The sequence below is a fragment of the Pinus tabuliformis genome, chromosome 6 (genome assembly GCF_031772625.1).
Source record: "Pinus tabuliformis cultivar Carrire ecotype Pingquan chromosome 6, CPIR1, whole genome shotgun sequence".
Classification (NCBI taxonomy): domain Eukaryota; kingdom Viridiplantae; phylum Streptophyta; class Pinopsida; order Pinales; family Pinaceae; genus Pinus; species Pinus tabuliformis.
The window spans coordinates 747,103,685-747,124,567 of NC_142292.1; the positions used below are offsets into that span (position 1 = coordinate 747,103,685).

The 20,883-nt window shown below is 40.2% G+C and overlaps 1 protein-coding gene across 3 annotated transcripts in view; it reads left to right on the forward strand.

The window, feature by feature from the left end:
• Positions 1-18,251, forward strand: part of EMB25 (DEAD/DEAH box helicase) — a 404,169-nt gene extending 385,918 nt beyond the window's left edge. For all 3 annotated transcript variants that reach the window (XM_089421275.1, XM_089421277.1, XM_089421280.1), the window contains one exon: positions 17,593-18,251. In XM_089421275.1, coding sequence (XP_089277401.1) covers positions 17,593-17,691 — 99 coding nt within the window. In that variant the 3' untranslated portion in view covers positions 17,692-18,251. The remainder of the gene's footprint in view (positions 1-17,592) is intronic.
• The last annotated feature ends 2,632 nt before the right edge of the window (positions 18,252-20,883 follow it).

The window sequence follows — 20,883 nt, forward strand, 5'->3', positions numbered from 1 at the left end:
CGCTGAATTTTCTATATTTTGCATGCTAATTAATTTATGCTATGGTTTATAAATGTTCCATGACTAAATGCTTATCGTTTATTAGATATCCTAGTGAAATTTTGCATGTTAGAATTATTCTTCCTTGAAACCCATAGAGAAAATCATAGTATGCAACTTCTATATTTAATTTCTCCCCTCACAAAAAAGATAGCTAGGGTTTTACAAGAGGGAAATTATTCTCCCCATTAGTCCAATCGATTTTCATCTTCCTTTAAAATTTGCCCTAAAACTCTATTAGTCCAAGTAGGATTAGGCACTAGCTAGGGTTGTGTTGATAAAAAAACTATTAAAACATAAATGTTTTTCTTTTCTTACATTTCCTAGGTTGTTTAAGGCAAGCCACTACGAACATTCTAGGGCGAATTTGCCATAGAGTTGAGTGTGGGTGGATATTTGTGGATGGAATTCCAAGGTTTGCTTTCATAAACCTTTTAATCACAAAATATAGCATTAATTGTGTCGAAACCTCCCTAATTAGGACTAACGTCATCTTTTCCAAGCTCCTTTGTGTCATTAATACCCTAGATCCTAGCCAAGCTTCAACTTGAAGTCTATTTGAGGGTTCCTATAATTTCTTTGTTGACTTTCATCATTGAGGGAATCCTTTCTTTGACTTCTACATGTCTAGATACTCCTTATAATTGCATATCAATAAACCCTAAGTCGTAGTAGTCTGTAACTAGTCTAGGGTTATAATACTTGTACCTTTATAAAGATGAGTTAGGTCTAATTTAGATTTAAGGTATCTTTCCCTAAGCTATTCATATCACCTTGTGCCCTCTAATTAGAATGCACTTATAGATGAATATAGGGACGCCTCCCTTGTGGTGAAATTCCACTAAAAACTAGGAGGAAGATTGCCTTGAAGACTTGCCAATGCTCTTGGTTGTTAGGTATGGTTGGCCTAAATATGACCTCCATGGTAAACTCTCCTAAACTAGTCATAGCTTCATAAAAAAATTGCAAGGTAGTGGCCGAGACAACTAGAAAGTCAGCTATACCATTCGTTTCCCTAGGAACCACATCTATGCTAAAAGTTTTGAAACACTCAATTGTGTGACACATAATATCCTTTTATTTTCTAAGGTTTTCATTCTTGGCATTGAAAATGTTCCTTTGTTTTGGGAAACAACTAGATCAGAATCACTTACAACCTTTAAATGACTTATTCCTTTGCTAAAAGCCAAATCCAATCCCAAATTAAGGGCTTCATATTCAATGGTATTATTTTTGCATTTGAAGGCAAGCCTATATGAGAACATAATATGCTTGTTGGAAGGTGAAATCAAGATGATCCTTGCTCTTGACCCGGACTTAGAACAAGCCCCATCAAAGTACATGGTCCAAACCTTGTATGCATCCTGGTTAAGTGAGGTTGCCTTAGTTGATATCATCCATTTCCCCTACCCGCAATCTTCCTCTTGGTATTCATTAAGTATAGCAAACGTCTTTTCCACTAAAGGCCAAGTTGAGTATTTCCTAGAGATTAGAGCATACAATTGCTCTCCCATAAGGACTCGTATGTATGACATGTCCATTTGGATTGTGCATCCTAAATTGGTAACGCACTTCCTAGAAAGCAACATCCCCCATGCATCAAGAATATCAATTACAATAACATTCATAGGCATTTTCCTTTTTGTGTGTCCATGCAAAGAGGTAGATAAAATCTCTATTATCCCATAGACTTCAACAACTCTCAAGTCAATTCGGCATACATTTCTATATGGCCTTGTAACTTCCAATCTTAATTGCTTCATGATTTTCAGAGGCATTACACTAGTTGAGGCTCCAGAATTAAGCGTGCAATTATTTAACAAGAAGCCATTAACCTTGAGGGTTGTGAAGATTGGGTGATGCCCTTCATCAAACTTTCAGGTATATAAAAGAATTGGAGAATCAATTTCATTGTTGTTACTTATATTTTGGCTTTCTAGATCCTTAGGGGGGTTTGCTACTCGTTCTTTTTGTCTTCAATTTTGCTAACTTTGGAAGCAATGACTTTGTAATTCTTTATCAGAATGGGAATCCATTCTTCAAATATACATTAGGCATCTTTGGTGAAGCCACTTGAGGAGACACAAATCATTTTGGGCTTAGGAGACTCAGGTTTCATATGGTCATATAAAACCTGACCAGTAGGGCCAACTTGACAAGTAGGCTGACTTGGCATCTAGAGGGGTTTTTGACCCAAATTACATATTTAAAAATTATTTTTCTTTTCTTTACAATAGGCCCAAAATGTTATACAAGTGCATTGTCCTGCACTTGTATAATTGTTACGTGTTCTTGGTTTCTAAGACAGTATGACATTTCTCATTCAAATGCCTAGAGGTAGGCAGAGAGGATTAACTCATAGGAAGATTTAAGCTTTTCAGGTATAATAGCTATCAAGTGCTTAAGCCTTTGGTTGAACTCTCTAAAACTCTTAGATGCTTCTTTCTTTGCTAAGAGTACATCCTTGAACAAATCTACCATGTCCCTTTCTTGTATCCATCTAAATGAGAAAACATTTATGAAATCCTCACATGAATGTATGCACTTATGAGGGAGAGTTTGAAACCATTCCTTGGCATTTCCTCTTAGGATAGAGCAAAGGTCTCATAAGCAAATCGTCTTTTATCCTTCCACCTATGTGGGCAGAACACACAAATCCAAAATTTGGCAAGAGTCCTTTTGGATAATTAGAGGTACTCCCATGGTAAAGGGGCCACCATTTAGGGTCTTTAGGCATGGGATAAGGATACCCTAAAATTACCATCCAAGTTAAGGGGAAACATGGTATAATCCAAGGCTTTTTAATTGTAGCCATATTGAGTCAGTCAAGGATAGAAACTTCTGTGAAAGCTTCATCTCTTCTATGATAGGTTAAAATGGGGGTCAAGCGCTTCATGCCTCATAGTGAAGGAGTCGCCAAACGAGAGTTTTTAACATAAGATTTGGAATCTTGTTATGAATAAAATATTCCTGTATATATATATATATATATATTAAATAAAATAATAATAAGTTCATAAATATTAATAATTAATAAATTAGTTAAATTAAATTGCCCATTAATTATGAAAGGGCACATATGTCAAAAGACATGTTCTTTAGTCCTTGTGGCCAGTCAACACCTATAAAGGAGAACCGCCCAAGGACTTGTAAATCATCATCTGAATATTGAATAATAATATATAAATTGTTTATGCACATAAATGTGTCTCCAAGTGGTAAAGTCCAGTGAACAAGGGTTTATCTATTCCAGTGGTATCAGAGCCATTGAATCGGCCCACCTGTGCTAGTTTCACTCACCCATCTGTCCCACACTATTGTCGAAGACCCTCACCCATCCGTCCCTCTCGACGCTCGATCTCCTGTCCACAGTCGCTTGTGTCCCCATGTCCACACTCCGTCGCATCCACGTAACACTGTCCACACCTGCTCTACGCTGCTCTCAGTTCGTATCCTGCATAAAGCGCTCAACCATGCCACACTGTGACCCACGATCCTCCAATAGCAACTTCCAACAACCACCCGACAGTCCTGACAGGTCTAATGTGTGCCCCCGACCGCTTTGTCTACCAACCATCACGCCATTCAACCTTTGTGTTGTATCGTTGACCACAAAGTTGTCCGTCGTACCCTTTGGTTATACGTCATTAACAATCAAATTATATAAATTATAATTATATTTTATAATTATATTTATAAGTTTGTAATTATTAATTATATAGTTATAGTATATAATCAATTTAAACTTAAATTTAAATAAAAAGAAAAGGAAGATTTTTTTTTAATTAATTATTATTATTTAAAAACAAATAATAAAAAAATGGGTCTACTAAGAAAAAGAAGAACAAAATGGGGAGTAGCAATGACGTTGCGAATTCAAGAAAATTTCAGGAGGAACTCGATAGAATGCACCAACGCCTTGACATTATCGAAAAGAAGAAGGATGAATTTGGACCTTTGCGTTAGCCCCAGGACCCTCTGCATCAGCCCTCTGAGGCACTGCGCAGCTTTTGGGACCCTCTGCGTCACTCCAACAGCCTCTATGTGGATGATGCAGTCCCTCTGGGCTCTGCATGGCCTGAACTGGCTGCTGCTCTCGCTCCCTCTACTTCTGTGCTGGTCTCTCAGTATTGTCTATGCCTCTCTGTCCAGTACTCACCGCCCCTCGTTGCCAATCACTGATTCACTTTTTCTTAGCAACCCCGCTCTAGCAAAATGAATCACTGATCACTCTGGTGTATTCTCCAACTGACCCTCAAGCCTCTTCTTATACTTTTCGTGTTGGTCCTTCAACGGCCGAGATTAAATCTCTAATCAATGGCTAAGACTAGATTTGGCTTGATCCATGCCTTGTAGAACCTTCTAACCCAATGTTATATTATTACCCATTAATATTTTATTTTTCCTAAGTTTAGACTTAGGAACTCCATTAAAAATGTTAATTATTTTAATATCTCTCAAACCAAGTACAATCTGTCCAAGCCATTTCTGGGTCTTGGAGATCTCATGTGCTTTAGCCTCTCCACCAATTTTCATGACTAGAGCACATCCGATGCTACCCCAAATCAACAGGAGGCAAGACGTTGGCCAACACAGAGCAGATTGTGCTGGGATTTTCGCAGTGCTTGCCGGAGTCAGCCATTCTGTGGACCAATTGTGACTTAGAGAACGAGGTAAACCCTCATATGTATTTCTTGTTGTCGATCTATCTCTGAAAGGTTACCCGGTGTGAGAGGCAACCTGTTGTACTCAAATTCTGCTTGCTTAATAATACAAACCCTCTATATGTTGCACAGGATTTCCTGCATTGGGTTTTTCCAGGGACGTTGGTCCAAAAATAACAGTTTCCCTTATGTGCTTGTCTCATATTGTTTCAATTTATGATTTGTATGACAGTGTAGGCTGCAATAGTGTTTCTCATCAGTGTTTAAATAACTAAATAATTTGTTGAATGTAAAAACAAGTAGGAGATGATAAACCGGTGATTGTAGTAGGATTTCTGATGTGTAGATTCAGAAATTTTCACATGGTATCAGAGGATTGTAGATCATAGGATACTGAAGCCATCAGTCGGGAGATCTAGCAAAACTGTTCCAAAAAGGCAGTTGTCCCAAATGACAGCGTTGTTCTAGAGCCAGAGAACGCAGAGGAAGGTAAACACATAGGCTCAATCAATGCTTGCATCAACATACTGAGTCGGGAGAGGGTGATGCAGTAGCTGGGAGGAGCCCACGTAGTGATTGCGTCAACTTTCTGGGCCAGTGCAAATGCAGAGGGGCAGATCAGGCTCACGCAGAGCCACGTCATCTTTTTGAGCCATAAAGGAGTGACGCAGTGGCCAAGAGGAGCAGATCTAGCTCACACAGTGACTACACATAGCCTGAGGAGCTCAGATTCTTCAGTTGTTGGGGCTGGAGGAGCAGTGCAGATTCGATCAGTGGAGCTGGTGGGACATTGTTGCTGCTAGTGCAGAATAGTGTCTGAGGAGACTAAACCAAGGTAGAGGGAGTCACTGCCTTATCAGATTTCTTGCCAAAGAAATCTAGATTCGGGTTGTTGAGCAGCAGCAAAGGAGGATCGGAGGGGTGATTTGACATTATTTGGTGGAAGGATTTCCGTGAAGGAAATCAGGACTCAGAGGGAGTCTAGAGGAGCCTGTTCCTTAGAGGGTTTCTTGCGCCAAAGAAATCCAGATCCGAGTCTTGCTGGATTAGCAACAAGAGAGGGAGAAGAGAACCAATCATATATTTTTTTTAGCAGAGATGGTGGTCAATGGACTGAGGTATAAAGACAGATTGGATAGAGCATCCAATTTTGTCATTTGGAAGGCCAGGATCCTAGCAATCCTAAACAAACATCGCATCAAGGAATATGCCTTGAAAGTAGTTGTTATGGTCAACGTTGATCCACTGCAAAGTACGAGGAGGCCTAGTCGAGGGCAAAATCCATGATTCTAGACGGGGTCAAAGATCATGTGGTCCCACACATTGCTGAGAAGGACACAACAAGGGAGATGTGGGAAACACTGACCACCTTGTACCAGGGGACTTCCGTTCAACGGAAGATGCTATTGGAGAATCAGCTGAGACAGTACCAGATGTAGAAGGGAGAAGAGATCGATCCCTTCCTTCTCAGGTTGCAAGGGATTCGAGACCAATTGACTTCTGTGGGGTCTACACCAGATCCTGAGTTCATGGTCAGGACTACCCTGAATGCAATCACCGAAGATTGGGAGACATTTGTTGAAAGTATCTTGGGTAGAGCTTCTCTCCCCAGTTGGGAGGAAATGTGGGTAGCTCTTCGACAGGAAGAGATCAAGAGGCTCACCAAGGTAGGAAGTAGCAACAAACTAACACAGGTCAAGAAGGAGCGGGAGGAGGATGCAACTCTCAAATCAACAGGACAGGATGGGCAGCAGAAAAGGAAGAAAAAGGATATAACCAAAGGTCAAATGCTTCAGATGTGGTGAACTAGGACACTTCGCCACTCAGTGCCCTCGAAAGAAGGGCAAGGAAGAGGCTTTTGACTCGAAGGTTGCTCCAGCGAAGGTTGTCAAGGAGGATGATGATGAGGATTGTGCCATGAGTGCTCATGCACCTTTGGAGAAGAGGTGGGGCGACATAGATTTGTAGTAGGGAGGACTACACATGGGAGAAGGATCCTTAAGGTGCTAAAACTCTTGGACCACATATGGCTACAGGAGCCCTTAACGACAGTAGCAAAATGACAGGCGTCAATTGGTGCGAGGTGTGATGGTGCAACAATGGCAGAGCTAGAGTGCCAAAGTCTGAAGCAGTGTAGTGGATGTTGTAGCAGTGCGAAAGGCATAGAGCAGATTGTAGCAAAGGTAGCTTCAATATCACGAGGCATCCATACTGACCAGCATGTCAGTTTTTGGGTGAAGCTTCAGTTACTTACTTCTCAACAACTGAGTTGCAGTGAAGCAATTAGGAGTGGCAGTGCTATGGGCAACATGATGCAGCATTTTGAGAGGGAGCTACAGTACAGATGTAGCAGTGACAGTGGTTGAGTCATGGGCAGCAGTACAAGATGCAGCAGTGTAGCGGATGAAGGGCAGCGGGCCAAGCATCAGCAGCATAGAGGACCGATGCAATGGATCAGTGTAATACGTCTATTGAGAAGTATTGCTAGAGCACATTCCTCGCTAAGAGGGAGTGTTGATTTTGGGTAGCATTGAATGTGCTCTAGCTCCGAAATTTTGTGGAGGGGCTAGAACACGAGATTTCCAAAACCTAGAAATCGTTTGGAGAAATTCCACCTAGATGAGGAGTTATTAAAATAATTAATACTTTTAATGGGTTCCTAAGTCTAAACTTAGGAAAATAAAAATATTGATGGGTATTAATTAGAATATGGGTGAGAAACTTCTAAGTGACGAGGATCAAGTCTGTTTTAATCTTAGTCATTGATTAGGGACTTAATCTAGTCCGTTGATTCATCAACGGGAAAAGTATAAGAGATGGCTTTAGGGTCAGTTGGAGACACACCATACTGATCAGTCAGTTCGATTTTTCTAGGGCATGGTTTGCTGAGAAAATCGAACAGGTGATCTGAGTTGCAGCGAGAGGGGCAGTAGCAGAGAGTTGGATCGGAAGGGAGTTCTGAGCCAATGAGTACCAGGCAGAGAGGCAGCGCAGAGGCCTACACAGCGCAGGAAGGGGCTCACGCAGAGCTAACACAAGCCAAGAGGGTTCTCGCAGTGGTAGTGCAAGATAATCGTCAAAAGTTCGAGATTTTGCTGGGAGTTCGATGTTTTGAGCCGATAGGGCTGAAGTCGAAGCTCCTAAGAGCAAATCGATCCAGCAGAGAAGTGACGCAGTCTCCCGAAGGCAAGACACTAGCCCACACAGAGCAGATTGTGCTGGGATTTTCACAGTGCTTTCCGGAGTCAACCATTTAGTGGATCAGTTATGACTTAGAGAACGAGGTAAACCCTTGTATGTATTTCTTGCTGTCGATATATCTCTGAAAGGTTAGCTGGTGTGAGAGGCAACCTATTGTACTCAGATTCTGCTTGCTTAATAATACAAACCCTCTATATGTTGTGTTGGTTTTCCCGCATTGGGTTTTTCCAGGGATGTTGGTCCAAAAATAACGGTGTCCCTTGTGTGCTTGTCTCGTATTGTTTCAGTGTATGATCTGTATCACAATGTAGTCTGTAGTAGTGTTTTTCATTAGTGTTTAAATAATTAAATAACTTGTTGAATGTAAAAACAAGTAGGAGATGATAAACCAGTGATTGCAGTAGGATTTCTGATGTGTAGATTCAGAAATTTTCACACAATGAAATAACAAGTAGGGGATGTTAAATGGGTCACTACAATAGGATTTCTATTTCTAGATTCAAAAATTTTCACATGGTATCAGAGCGATTACAGATCATAGGACATTGAAGCCATCAGTCGAGAAGATCCAGCAAATCTGTTGCAGAGAGGCAGTTGTCTCGAGTGACAGCGTTGTTCCAGAGCTAGAGAAGCAGCTGAAGGGGTGACGTAGTGCAGGAGTGACGTAGAATCTCATGCAGTTCCTGCGTCAACTTTCTGAGCCAAGAGGACATGACATAGTAGTCGAGAGGAACCCACACAGTGACTGGGTCAGCTCTATGGGCCAGTGCAAAGACTGAGAGGGGCAGATCAGGCTCACATAGAGCCACATCAACTTTTTGGACCGAGAAGCAGTGACGTAGTGGCCGGAAGAAACTGATCTAGCTCATATAGTGACTGCACAGAGCCTGAGGGGCTCAAACACGTCAATTGTCGAGGCAGTAGGAGCAGTGTAGATCAGATTTGTGGTACTAGTGGGATGTTGTTACTGTTGTTGCAGAACAGTTTTGAGAAGACGGGACTGAGGTAGAGGGAGTCACTGCCGTAATAGATTTCTTGCCAAAGAAATCTAGATCTGAGTTGTTGAGCAACAACAAAGGAGGATTGAAGAGGGGTGATTCGGTACTGTGAAGGAAATCAAAACTCTAAGGGAGCTTGTTCCTTAGAGGATTTCTAGCACCAAAGAAATCCAGATCCGAGTTTTGTTGGGGCAGCAGCGAAAGAGGGAGAAGAGAACATGTTCAACACTCATTTGAGCAGAGATGGCAGTTAATGGACCGAGGGATTAGGACAGGTTGGATGGAGCATCCAACTTTTTCTTCTAGAAGGTGAGGATCCTGCCAATCTTAGACAAAAATTGCATCAAGGATTATGCCTTGAAGGCAGTTGTTGTTCCTGTCGATGTTGTCCTCTCAAGAAGTATGTGGAAGCTCAAGCAAAAGCAAAGTGCATGATCTTGGACGGGGTCAAGGATCATGTGGTCCCACATATCACTGAAAAGGACACAACAAGGGAAATGTGGGAGGCCTTGACCGCTTTGTACGAGGGAACTTCCATTCAACGGAAGATGTTGCTTGAGAGTTAGCTGAGACAGTATCAGATGCAGAAGGGAGAAGAAATCGACCCCTTCCTTAGGTTGCAAGGGATCCGAGACCAGCTAACTTTTGTAGGATCTGCACCAAATCCTGAATTCATGGTCAGGACTGCCCTGAATGCAGTCTTTGAAGACTGGGAAACCTTTGTCCAGAGCATCTTGGGCAGGGCTTCTCTCCCTAGTTGGGAGATGTGGGTAGCTCTTCGACAGGAAGAGATCAAAAGGTTGACCAAAGTAAGGAGCAGCGGCAAAGGAATCAGAGCCAAGAAGCAAGAAGAGGAGGATGCATCTATCGCATCAGCGGGACAGCAAGGGCAACAAAAGAGGAAAAAGAAAGATATATCCAAAGTCAAATGCTTCAGATGTGGAGAATTGGGTCATTTCGTCACTCAGTGCCCTCGGATGAAGGGCAAGGAAGAGAAGTCTGACTCAAAGGTTTCTACAGCGCAAGTTGGCAAAGAGGGTGATGATGATGATAGCACCATGAGTGCTCATGCACCTCTAGAGAAGAGGTGGGGCAATATTGAGTTTTAGTCAGGAGGACTACATAAGGGAAGGATCCTTGAGGTGCCCAAACTCTTGGATCACATACGGCTACGGGAGCGCTTAATAACAGTTGCAAAATAACAGGAGTCAGTTGGTGCGAGGGATGATGGAGCAATGGTGGCAGAGCTAGAGTGCCAAAGTATGAAGCAACGCAGTGGAATGTTGCAGCAGTGTAGGAGGCACAGAGTAGATACAATAGTAGTGCAGTAGCATCAAAGGGTCAGCACAGATTAGCAGTAGAGGTAGCTTTAGCGTCCAGGGACATTTAGACTTACCAACATGTTAGCTTTTGGGTAGCTTTTCAGTTGCTTACTTCTCAACAACTGAGTTGCAGTGCCGCAGTTAGCAATGATAGTGCTATGGGTAGCGTGATGCACCATATTGAGAGGGAGCTGCAGTACAGATGTAGCAGTGACAGTGGCAGTGTCATGGGCAACAGTACAGGTTGCAGCAGCACAGTGGATGAGGGGCTGCAGGCCGAGCATTAGCAGCGCAGAGGACTGATGTTGTGGATCAGTGTGATACTTCTATTGGGAAGTATTGCTAGAGCACATTCCTCGCTAAGAGAGCGTGTTGATTTTTGGGTTGCATCAGATGTGCTCTAGCTCCGAAATTTTGTGGAGGGGCTAGAACACATGAGATCTCTAAGGCCCAAAAATCATTTGGTGAAATTCCACCCGGATTGTATATTATTAAAATAATTAATATTTTTAATGGGGTTCCTAAGTCTAAACTTAGGAAAATAAAAATATTAATGTGTATTAATGAAAATATGGGTGAGAAGCTTCTAAGAGATGAGGATCAAGTCTAGTTTAATCTTAGTTGTTGATTATAGACTTAATCTCGATCGTTGATTCATCAATAGGAAAAGTATAATAGGAAGCTTGAGGGTCAGTTGGAAACATACCAAGTGAGCATATTGATCAATCAGTTCGATTTTCTAGGGCACGGTTTGTTGAGAGGATCGAACTAGTGATCTGTCGCAATGAGAGGGGCAAAAACAAGATTTGGATCAGAAAGTAAGCTCTGAGCCAAAGAGTACGTGACAAAGAGGCAGCTTGAGCGACAGGAAGATAGCGCAGAGGCCTATGCAACCCAGGAGGGGCTCATGCAGTGGCAGTGCAAAGTGTCATCTATAGTTCGATATTTTGCTGGGAAAGCGAAGTTCTGAGTCAGCAGGGCTGAACGACAGTCTTCAACCAGTAGATCGATCCAATAGTTGGGGTGACGCAATCCTCTAGAGGCAGGACACAGGCCCACGCAATGATTGCGTAGGGACTGCGCAGTATTTGCTGGGAGGGTGCTAGATCGCTCATTGGATCAGTCGGGGCTTGGGGACAAGGTAAACCCTCGTATGTATTTCTTGCTGCCATGATTTCTCTGTAAGGTTTTCCAGTGTGAGAGGCAACCTGTTGTACTCAGATTTTGCTTGCTTAATAATATAAAACCCTCTATCTATTGCACCGGTTTTCCCAAGTTGGGTTTTTCCGAGGACGTGTTGTCCAAAAATAACAGTGTCCCTTGTGTGTGTGTCTCAATTATTGCTTCAGTTTATGATCTGTATATCAGTGTAGATTGCAGTAGTGTTTACATCAATGTTTATGTAATTAAATAACTTGTTGAATGAAATAACAAGTAGGAGATGTTAAACCAGTCACTGCAATAGGATTTATGTTTCTAGATTCAAAAATTTTCATAGCAGGCCCACGCAATGACTGTGTAGGGGCAGCGCAGAGGTAATCGGGGACTCGTTGGTGTTTAGCTACCAGGTCAGCCGGGACTTGCAGCGTAGAGTGAGCTAATCTCACTAATTCTTTTGCCAAGTGATATTCTCTGTACTGGATTGCTAATAATCAAAACCCTCAAATCTGTTGCACCATTTTTCCCGCATTGGGTTTTTCCAAGGACATTTGTCCAAAAATAACGGTGTCATTGTGTTGTATCTTTTCTTGTTTAGTTTCTTGTTTCGGCATGTAATTTTAAATAGTGAATGCTACATTTGTATTTACTTCGATATTTACCATAGAACACAATAAATAACTTGTATGGATTAACAAGTAGGAGAAGTAACATCAGTTTGTTGCAGCGGGGATTCCGGGTTTAGGAATTTTCACGTTGACTGCTGCTACTCTGGAAATCGATCTGCTCAAAAGTCGAAGCTCTCAAGTGTTATCTCCATTACCACATCACTCTAATACCATGTTGAGAAATTAGGAGGCTTACGTATTAAATTAGATTTGTCTTTCTTTGATAACTGTTTTTGAAATTTGTTGGCTTCTTATTAATTTAATTATGTTCTTCTTCATCAAACAATTATCAAATGTAAAAACATGAAGATCACAGTACATAAGAAACACAAGATATAGGCTCCAAGACGGGGAAAAACCCCTCCAAGGGGAAAACCCAAAAAAAATATCTTCTTATAGAATCAGATCATAGTGAGATGCCCAAGACCCATGACCATAGAATAACTTCAACCTCTAGATGCCAAGTCAAACCCTCCTTCTTATAGCAATACATCAGCGAGAGACCAACAACAAATCTTCAACAAGAAATGTGATAAGGCAAAACTTCCACAAATGAAACTTCAAGAGAAACTCTTCTTCAATCTCAGACTTCAACTCTTCTTCTTCTGTGAAATTTCAGAACCAATCTAGCGAATGGTGTGTCCAAATGAGCTCAAATCATCCTCTATTTATACTGTCTAGAGGGGTGCGAATAGACATGTCCTTTGGGGCAGGGCCAACTTGACAAGTAGGCTGACTTGGCATCTAGAGGGGTTTTTGACCCAAATTACATATTTAAAAATTATTTTTCCTTTTTCTTTACAATAGGTCCAAATAGGACTTTGACTCTTTGACTCAACAAATCCTAGAAGCATGAAGAACATGCTTATCTAATAAAATAATAATAATAAAATCTTCTTTTTCTTCTTTTTCTTTTACATAAAATATACAATGATATCTTTATGAAAACCGAACCTAGTTACATTTTCTAATAGGGGCCAACCTATCCACTTTAAGGAGATATGGTTTATCTTGATTGGCACATTTTGGAAAGTTCTTTGGAAATTTATGTGCTTTGGAGAATTAAGGTGTTCACTTGGATGCTGACATTGAGGTTGGAGGATACATCTAAAGCCCCACTTGCCCACACTTGGAGATTGTGTTTGTTGTTTGGTGGAGGAAAAGGAGCTTCAAAGGGCTTTAAAGGTTGGATATTGCACTAAATCCGCCCTATTCCTTTCATTAATAGAGATGGGTGATTTTTGAGGGCTTATGCCCCTTGATATTTGTACATGTGGCATGGATGCCCCTCATTTTACGTAATTTAGGTTGATTAATTAGACAAGAGGACGTTTTGCCCTTCCATAGGCTAGATTAGGGGCTTTTAGTCTAGGACATTAATATTTTAATGTAAAGGAAGTTGAGCACATAATTTATAAACAGAGGTGCACTTTCTCTTGTTTTATCTTGGTTATATTGGGGTAGAAATCCCTTAGCAAGCCTAAAATTTCTAAAATTTTATCTTCTTATAATTTGGCTATGGATGCATGAGTAGATTGACCTCTTAGGACTTGTTGATGTAAATTTTACACTCTTTTCCTGGATGGATTACAGTGAATCTTGGAGGAATGCATGATAAAATAAGTGCATTTCTTTTGTCTTGGATATATTTATGGATTGTGGCAATTAAGCATTTAGTAGGTGCTTGGTATTTTATTTTCATTCTCTCTCTTAATAAACCCTTCTTCCAAGTCTTTGAAGAAAGAGCAAGTCGGCCAAGGCTCCTTCCCTTATCCCATCCTTGAAGATTCAAAATTCTAGGGATAGTGAGTGGACTTGCCTTAGCCTAGTGAACCTAAATCTACACCAAACATCTTCAAATGTGTTGATCCTTGACTCCATGTGCCCCAAAAATATATTGGCAAGCTAAGGCATTGATCTTCTATCCTCCCATCACTTTATTTCTTTCAAAATCCTTTACATCATTTTCCTTGGGTTTATTCTTCAAAATCACCTTATAATTTCTTGATTGTGTGTTTTTTGGGGATCTTCTCTTTGAACTCAAATCTTGAGATTACCTTCAAAGCCATAAATCTCTAGCTATCCTATCTTAGGGAGAACCCCCCTTGAGTTGGAGGAGAGCCAACTATGTTGATTTGGGGTAGCATCGGATGTGCTCTAGCCATGAAAATTGGTGGAGAGGCTAAAGCACATGAGATCTCCAATACCCAAAAATGGTTTGGGCAGATTCTAAACAGTGTGAGAGATATTAAAATAATTAATATAAAACTGTGTTAGAAGGGTCCAAAATTCATGGATCAACCCAGAGTTAATCTTAGCTGTTGATTAGGGACTTAATCTCGGTCGTTGAATTGTCAACGAGAAAAGTATAAGAGCAGGCTTGAGGGTCACTTGGAGAATACACTGAGTTGATCAAGAATTCAATTTCTGGGGCAAGGCTTGCTGAGGAAATTGGAGTGATCAGAGTTGCAGCTAAGGGGCAGTGAATACAGATGCAAAGAGGAAGAGAGGGTACCAAGAGCATCAGCACAGAAGTCCGGAGAGAGAGGGACGCAGACCCAGTCAGGGGCTACGCAATGCCAAAGAGAGCCAGCATGGGTGACGCAGAGGCTTTAGAGGCTGACGCAAGGCGAGTTGGGGTGACGCTAGAGAATTCGTGGGGCAGATTGGAGCTGAGAGTTGTGGGATTGTTCATCTGGGGTTTTAGCCGCAATATCTGCCTCCAACTGAGAAGTACTATTGCTGAGATCATTCTCTGTTGGGTGAACCGGTTTGGCACCTAGATTGTATTCTGAAACTTCTTAATAATAAAACCCTTAGATAGCTGCACCGCTTTTCCCGCATTGGGTTTTATTGGGGACATTGGTCCAAAAACAACAGTGTCACTTGTGTGCTTGTTTTTTTCCTTCAGTTGATGATCTGTAACGTGTTGAGCATGTACTTGTATATATTTTCCGTATTTACATGGTAAATAACTTGTTAATTAAACAGAACAAGCAGGTGGAAATAAATCAGAAAGTACATGAAGGATTTCTAACAGTTAGACTTAGAAATACCAACAAACTAGAAGTGAGAAGAGGGTTTGTGTGGTGATAGTGGCCCCTTCTTGAATTGCATAGGGTTTCACACTTGAGCTTTAGGACTTTATCTTGATAAGTGCAAGCTTTTGTTGTAATCAGTGTTCCACGGGGACATGTCCCCGCACCTAGGACAGGTGGACGCTTGGGGAAACATTTCCCACATCCCCCTTTTCGGGAGATGTGTGGAGGATGCAGAGGGGAACGTTTCCCCAGTGTGGGGGATGTGTTCCCCAAAAGGGGTGCTTGTGGGCATCCCCCTCAAAAAGGGCTAGGTGTGCCCCCTTAAATTTGCTTGACAACAATAATTTATGAGTGGGGAAATTTAATATTTAACCCTAGGGCCCTACTAATGCTATGTAATTAATGGTAATGTTCATTCATTAATCTTTCATTTTTATCCTTTTACAAAAAAATTTAACATTACCATTAATTGACTCGGGATGTTTGAGAGTGGTTCTGACCTCATTGGATTTCATATGGAGAAAGTATATATTTAGATCCCACTCAAATTCCATCAAACTTAACAGTTTTCATGATTTCAAGATTGGGGGGATTGCATTGTTTCCATTGGATTCTATCATGTTTGAGGGTCTAGAACTAGCATTTAATCAAGAGCACCAAGGCCAAAAGCACCTTTTTTTGAGGGGGGATGTGTCCCCCTTCAATTTTGTCTAATAACCCTCGAAATTAAAAATAAAATAAAAACAAAAAATTATTAAAAAAATAAAAATTTAAAAAATGAAAGCAAAACTAAAAAGACAAGTACATAACAAATATCAAAACCTAAACTAATTTGCAATCCCTAACTCACTCATTCGACTTACCAACCTTAACTCTACTCAGCTTACCCTATGACGCTATTAACTTGCCAGTTTATTGTTGCTTCTCCTCCCTCATGGTGCTCCTTCAATGCTCATTGTCCATTTTTAATTTTCAGTTTTAGCTTTTGAGTCTTGATTCTAGATATCAATGACCCTTAGACTGATTCTTTGACTCATCACTCTACTTGTTTTTAGTTTGAGTTATATCAATTTACTATTCCAATCTACAGACTTCAGTATCTACTATAGTCTATTTTGCCTAGTACTAATTAGATTCTAAAATGATGAATTTAATTTTTAAATCAATTTAGAATCCAGAATGGTGAATTTAATTTTTAAATCAACTTAGATTCTAGAATGATGAATATGGATCAACGTATTTCATTATTGAATCTTGTGGTGCATGGATGAATGATGTATGTATCAGTATGAATGATGAGTATGGATCAATGTATTTCATTGTTTGATTAAATTATGTATGGATCAATGTATATAGGCTTTCATTATTGAATATGAATTTGAATTTTAGGGAAATTTAGGAGGGGCATCCCCCATCCCTCCTAAATTTCCCTCAAATTTGAGGGTACTCCCACACATCCCCCTTGTGCATCTCCCCGCACCTATGTCACACCATCTTGGAGTCTTGGTGGAACATAGGTTGTAACAGGACCAACCAGCAAACCTTAAATCTACAAAAGAGAAGATAAACCAGCACTAGAGCAAAAGATAAATCTACACTAGTGCGCAATAGAAGCAACTGGTAAGTATACCTTTGGAGAAAAATCATCCAAGAACACTAGAGTGTAAAACTTGAGAGAAAACCCTTGAATAGATTACACCATGAAATAGAGTGCAATGCTAGATAATGTGCCCATGGGCTGAAAAAAATGTCTTAGTTATGTAAGAGATCACTAGCTGAAAATGATGTTACAGGTGAGTCTTGAGTGTGTATTTCAACACAATTCAAGAGGTAGGGCACCCTCCCCCAAGAGGGGTTATGGACCCACATAATGGCTAGGTCAATCTTAACTACCTAGAAATATAATGAATGAGTGTTTACTAGGTTAGCATTAGCCAAACCCTTGAAAGGCACTACTATTCAATAATAATGATTGCAAAGTGAGGAGGTTAGCCATGGCCATATGTGAAGATTACACCATTATTTCAACATTACGATGTAACATGAGGCCAACATCCTAACCATAGCTCGGTAAGGGGAATGCATCTCTATCTATGTTTTAGTGCCAAAGTTCTGGTACACACTTTTAGGATATCATTCTTTGATACCTCTTGGACATGATTACTAAACCCATTGTTTGCTCTGTTTCTGTGGTTTGGGCCTGGGGCCCCATCCTATAGGCTGCTGGTTGGCCACAGTTGGAGAGATAATTATATCAGCAATCTCCTTGTTGACATTAGACACAATGCAGTCCATCAGAACTAAAGTTGATTTCTTTTGCTTAGAGATCTAGAATTTATAATGTGTCATTTTGTAAGAATCTGTCATTGAATCAAAAGGTAGTATGGTTGGGTTATTTACTTGATTTACTGTTTTATATGTTTGCCTATGAATCTATGAGTTCTTTTCGACCACTTAAGACTGTAGAATTGAACCCGCACTCTTATGTCTATTGTTTTCAGATACCTCAGCTACCTGGTATTGATCAGATGGTACAAATAAATGCAAAGTTGGCTGCTGGCATCATGGATAGGTCACCAATTAGTGAACTTGTTGTGTAAGTGTACAAGGTTAAAAATGACTGCAACACTCTTTTCGGCATAAGAACAGCAGTTTTCCCTGGTTGTTGACCCCAATCAAGAACTATATTTTATTTGGCATCCTTGTACAAGATATACATAGATGAGTTAGCCACATTCAGCTTTTATGTCTATCTTGCAGAGGAGGGCTTATTAACAGATATTCGGGCTGTACCTCTACCGAGATAAGCTGTTCTGTGTTCTACATATTTGTAAATGCAGTCAATGTACAGGACAATTATTGAAGGCAATATTTGGTTCCTTATATTTATCCAGCATGCATTTCAGTGGTGCCATGAGAAAGAATTGAGAAAAGCATACATTCCTTAGTGATGCATACCAATCATGCACTTGCATCTTCAAATTTTCTTTCTTGATTCATTTTGATTTTCAATAACATTTATCAGGAGAGCAATACAGGTTTGCAGCTTTTATCTCTGCCTGAAGAGGAGACAGAAGTCATGTCAATTTTTACATTTCTAATTAGCTACAACCATTTTTTTATGTGTAATATATACAAAATGTAATTTGTTTATTTTCAATGCCGCCTTGATTGCATGTCTTGTAAACTGAATTTCATGGCATATATCATGATTCATTCCTCTAGAAGCTGTTGTATTGAAACTCGCTTGAAACACCTTTGGCAGCAGATTTAGTGTCAGCATAATTTTACAAACATGAGATGTAAAGATCCAGAGTCTCCCAGAGTGCACCTTTTCTAAATGCAGAAATTATGCTTTGCTCATATTAGCATAGAGAAGTGACCATCAGTCACTGATTAGGTCAACGACCTGTGTTTATCACTATATTTTGTATAGTGACCTATATTTTTGGGATTAATGCTAGAGTAAGGTCAACGACCTGTGTTTATCACTATATTTTGTATAGCGATCTATATTTTTGGGATTGTGGCCTGCTAGGGAAGTACTACAATAGTATGATCTATCACTTTAGATTATAGCTAGTCAAGAATGTATTAGGACATTTTGATACCAAGCTATGGCTTGTGCATAACTATATATTGAAATTGGGATTATGGTGTGTATACTTGGAAATATTCTTTGTAAAGACTTTGATAAAAATGAATAATGGTTACTAATCTTGCCTTCCCTAAGATGTTAACTTTCGAGGTTATTCTGAAAGTGTTTACACCATATTTGGGGTTGTTTCATGAGATTTGGGGTCCCTAGTGTCTCATCAGTCCTTTTATAGCCTGTGAAGTATTTACATGGATCTATGATGGATTTGGAAATTGGTGATGGCTTTGTGGTTGCTTGACCTTATTGGGTGCTTGCATTATATTCTTCCCTAAGGCATTAAAGATCTTTAGATAGCTCGGTCATCTTCTACATGATGGCCACATGGAGATGGTTGTTTGCTTGGAGGGCACCCTACTTAGGAGTGTTTTGCATCATAGAGAAGGGAATTGGGCCCTAAATAACACAAGCTAGATTAGATGCTTACATGGAGTTTTGGAGTTGACTCAAGGATGTTGGGTTGTCACAATGTTCATGCAAGGGAAGTGGACCTAGTGGAATGCATGGCTTGGGGTGTTTGTTGGAATCATTCGAGCCTTGTAAGAGGAGCGTTAGACACACTTTGCGGAGCACCCTTCAATTGGAGCCTTGCTTGTGGATGACAATACCTTGGAGCTTCACATATGTACCCTTGGAGTATAGTGCTCCACATGTGTGAGCCTACATGTGTTTTTGTAAGTGGCTTGTAAAATCATATGTGCACATATATATTGTTGGCCTTCCTTACCTCTCATATATATATGGAGGAAGGAGTGGATCCTTTCACATTCATTCATTCTTGTCACATGTGTTAGAGATGTGACTAGGAGTGAACTAGTCTTCCTCTCTTATATTTCTTGTGTACTCTCTCTCTCTCTCTCTCTCTCTCTCTCTCTCTCTCTGGACATGTTAGGGTTTCTTCAAGCATCGTGAATATTAGGTTTAGGATTTGATCTCTTGGAGATCAAAGTTTTGAGACGAGGCTATTAAGAAATCTAGGGCATCATATGGATTAGAATCTTTTGGTAGATTTCTTTTATACTTTGACATTTTCTTGTGATTACTCTTTCACTCTTATTAGTTCTTTCAATTTATTGTGTTCCATTCATCAAGACAAATGCCAAACAATGATCACAACAAGGGACACAAGATGTAGGCATTCAACCAAGGCTAAAACCCCTCTATGGGGAAAAACCCAGTCAAACTCTTCCACTAGTAAATCAAATTGATATAGACCCAAAAGACCCTTCTCCTCCACCAAGTCAGTGTTCCAAGATGATTCAACAAACTTTAGTAATCTCTTCTTGTCCAACAGTTATAGCCTAGCAACAACCCAGAATGTCGACCCCTAGCTACTTCAGAATTTCGACCCCCAACAACTTCAGAATTTTGACCCAGCTATAATCTAGAAATTTTGCACTTGTGAGAGATAAATTACACAAGAACTCGATTTTGGTCTTCTAGCTTCTTCAATCCTTCTCCACAAACTTCACTATCTTTTTCTGCTCCAACAATTGCAAATCGAACTTATTGAGAGTGTGTGCTCCAAATGAGTCGAATTGTTGCCTTTATATAGTTTTTGTGTGAGGCTGACTTGGTGGGGACCTAAAAGACCTATTTTACATTAAAATAAATTTCTTTCTTGATAGATGAAGCCCATGAAGGGTCTTTTACATTATGACATAGACAAGGACACTTGACATAAACCCTAGAAGCCTACAATGAAGGCTTTGACTTATAAACCATTGACCCAAGCATGAAACCCATATTTTATTTAGTTAATTTCTTTTATAATAAAATTTCCTTATCTTTCTTTTGACAAATACATTACATCATGAATCCAATACAATTATGAAGCTTGACACTGATTACATTCTTTAACACTCCCTCTTAACTATGGAGGTATTCATAATTACATATATACAAAGGTACATGGAAGATCTCAAAGTGATATACTCTACGAAGAGTCACAACACACACAGTGATATAGATTAGATACTTAGCTAGGGTACTCTAATCGGGTGGGACTAAGGTGAACTCAAGCTTTAGCCACTCTAGGTACCATTAGACTTTTAAGCTTTATCACCAACCCAAGGATCTAGGTGTGTATCCAAGGTCGGAGCTCCATGACCAACACCACACTCCCTACTTCGGGATC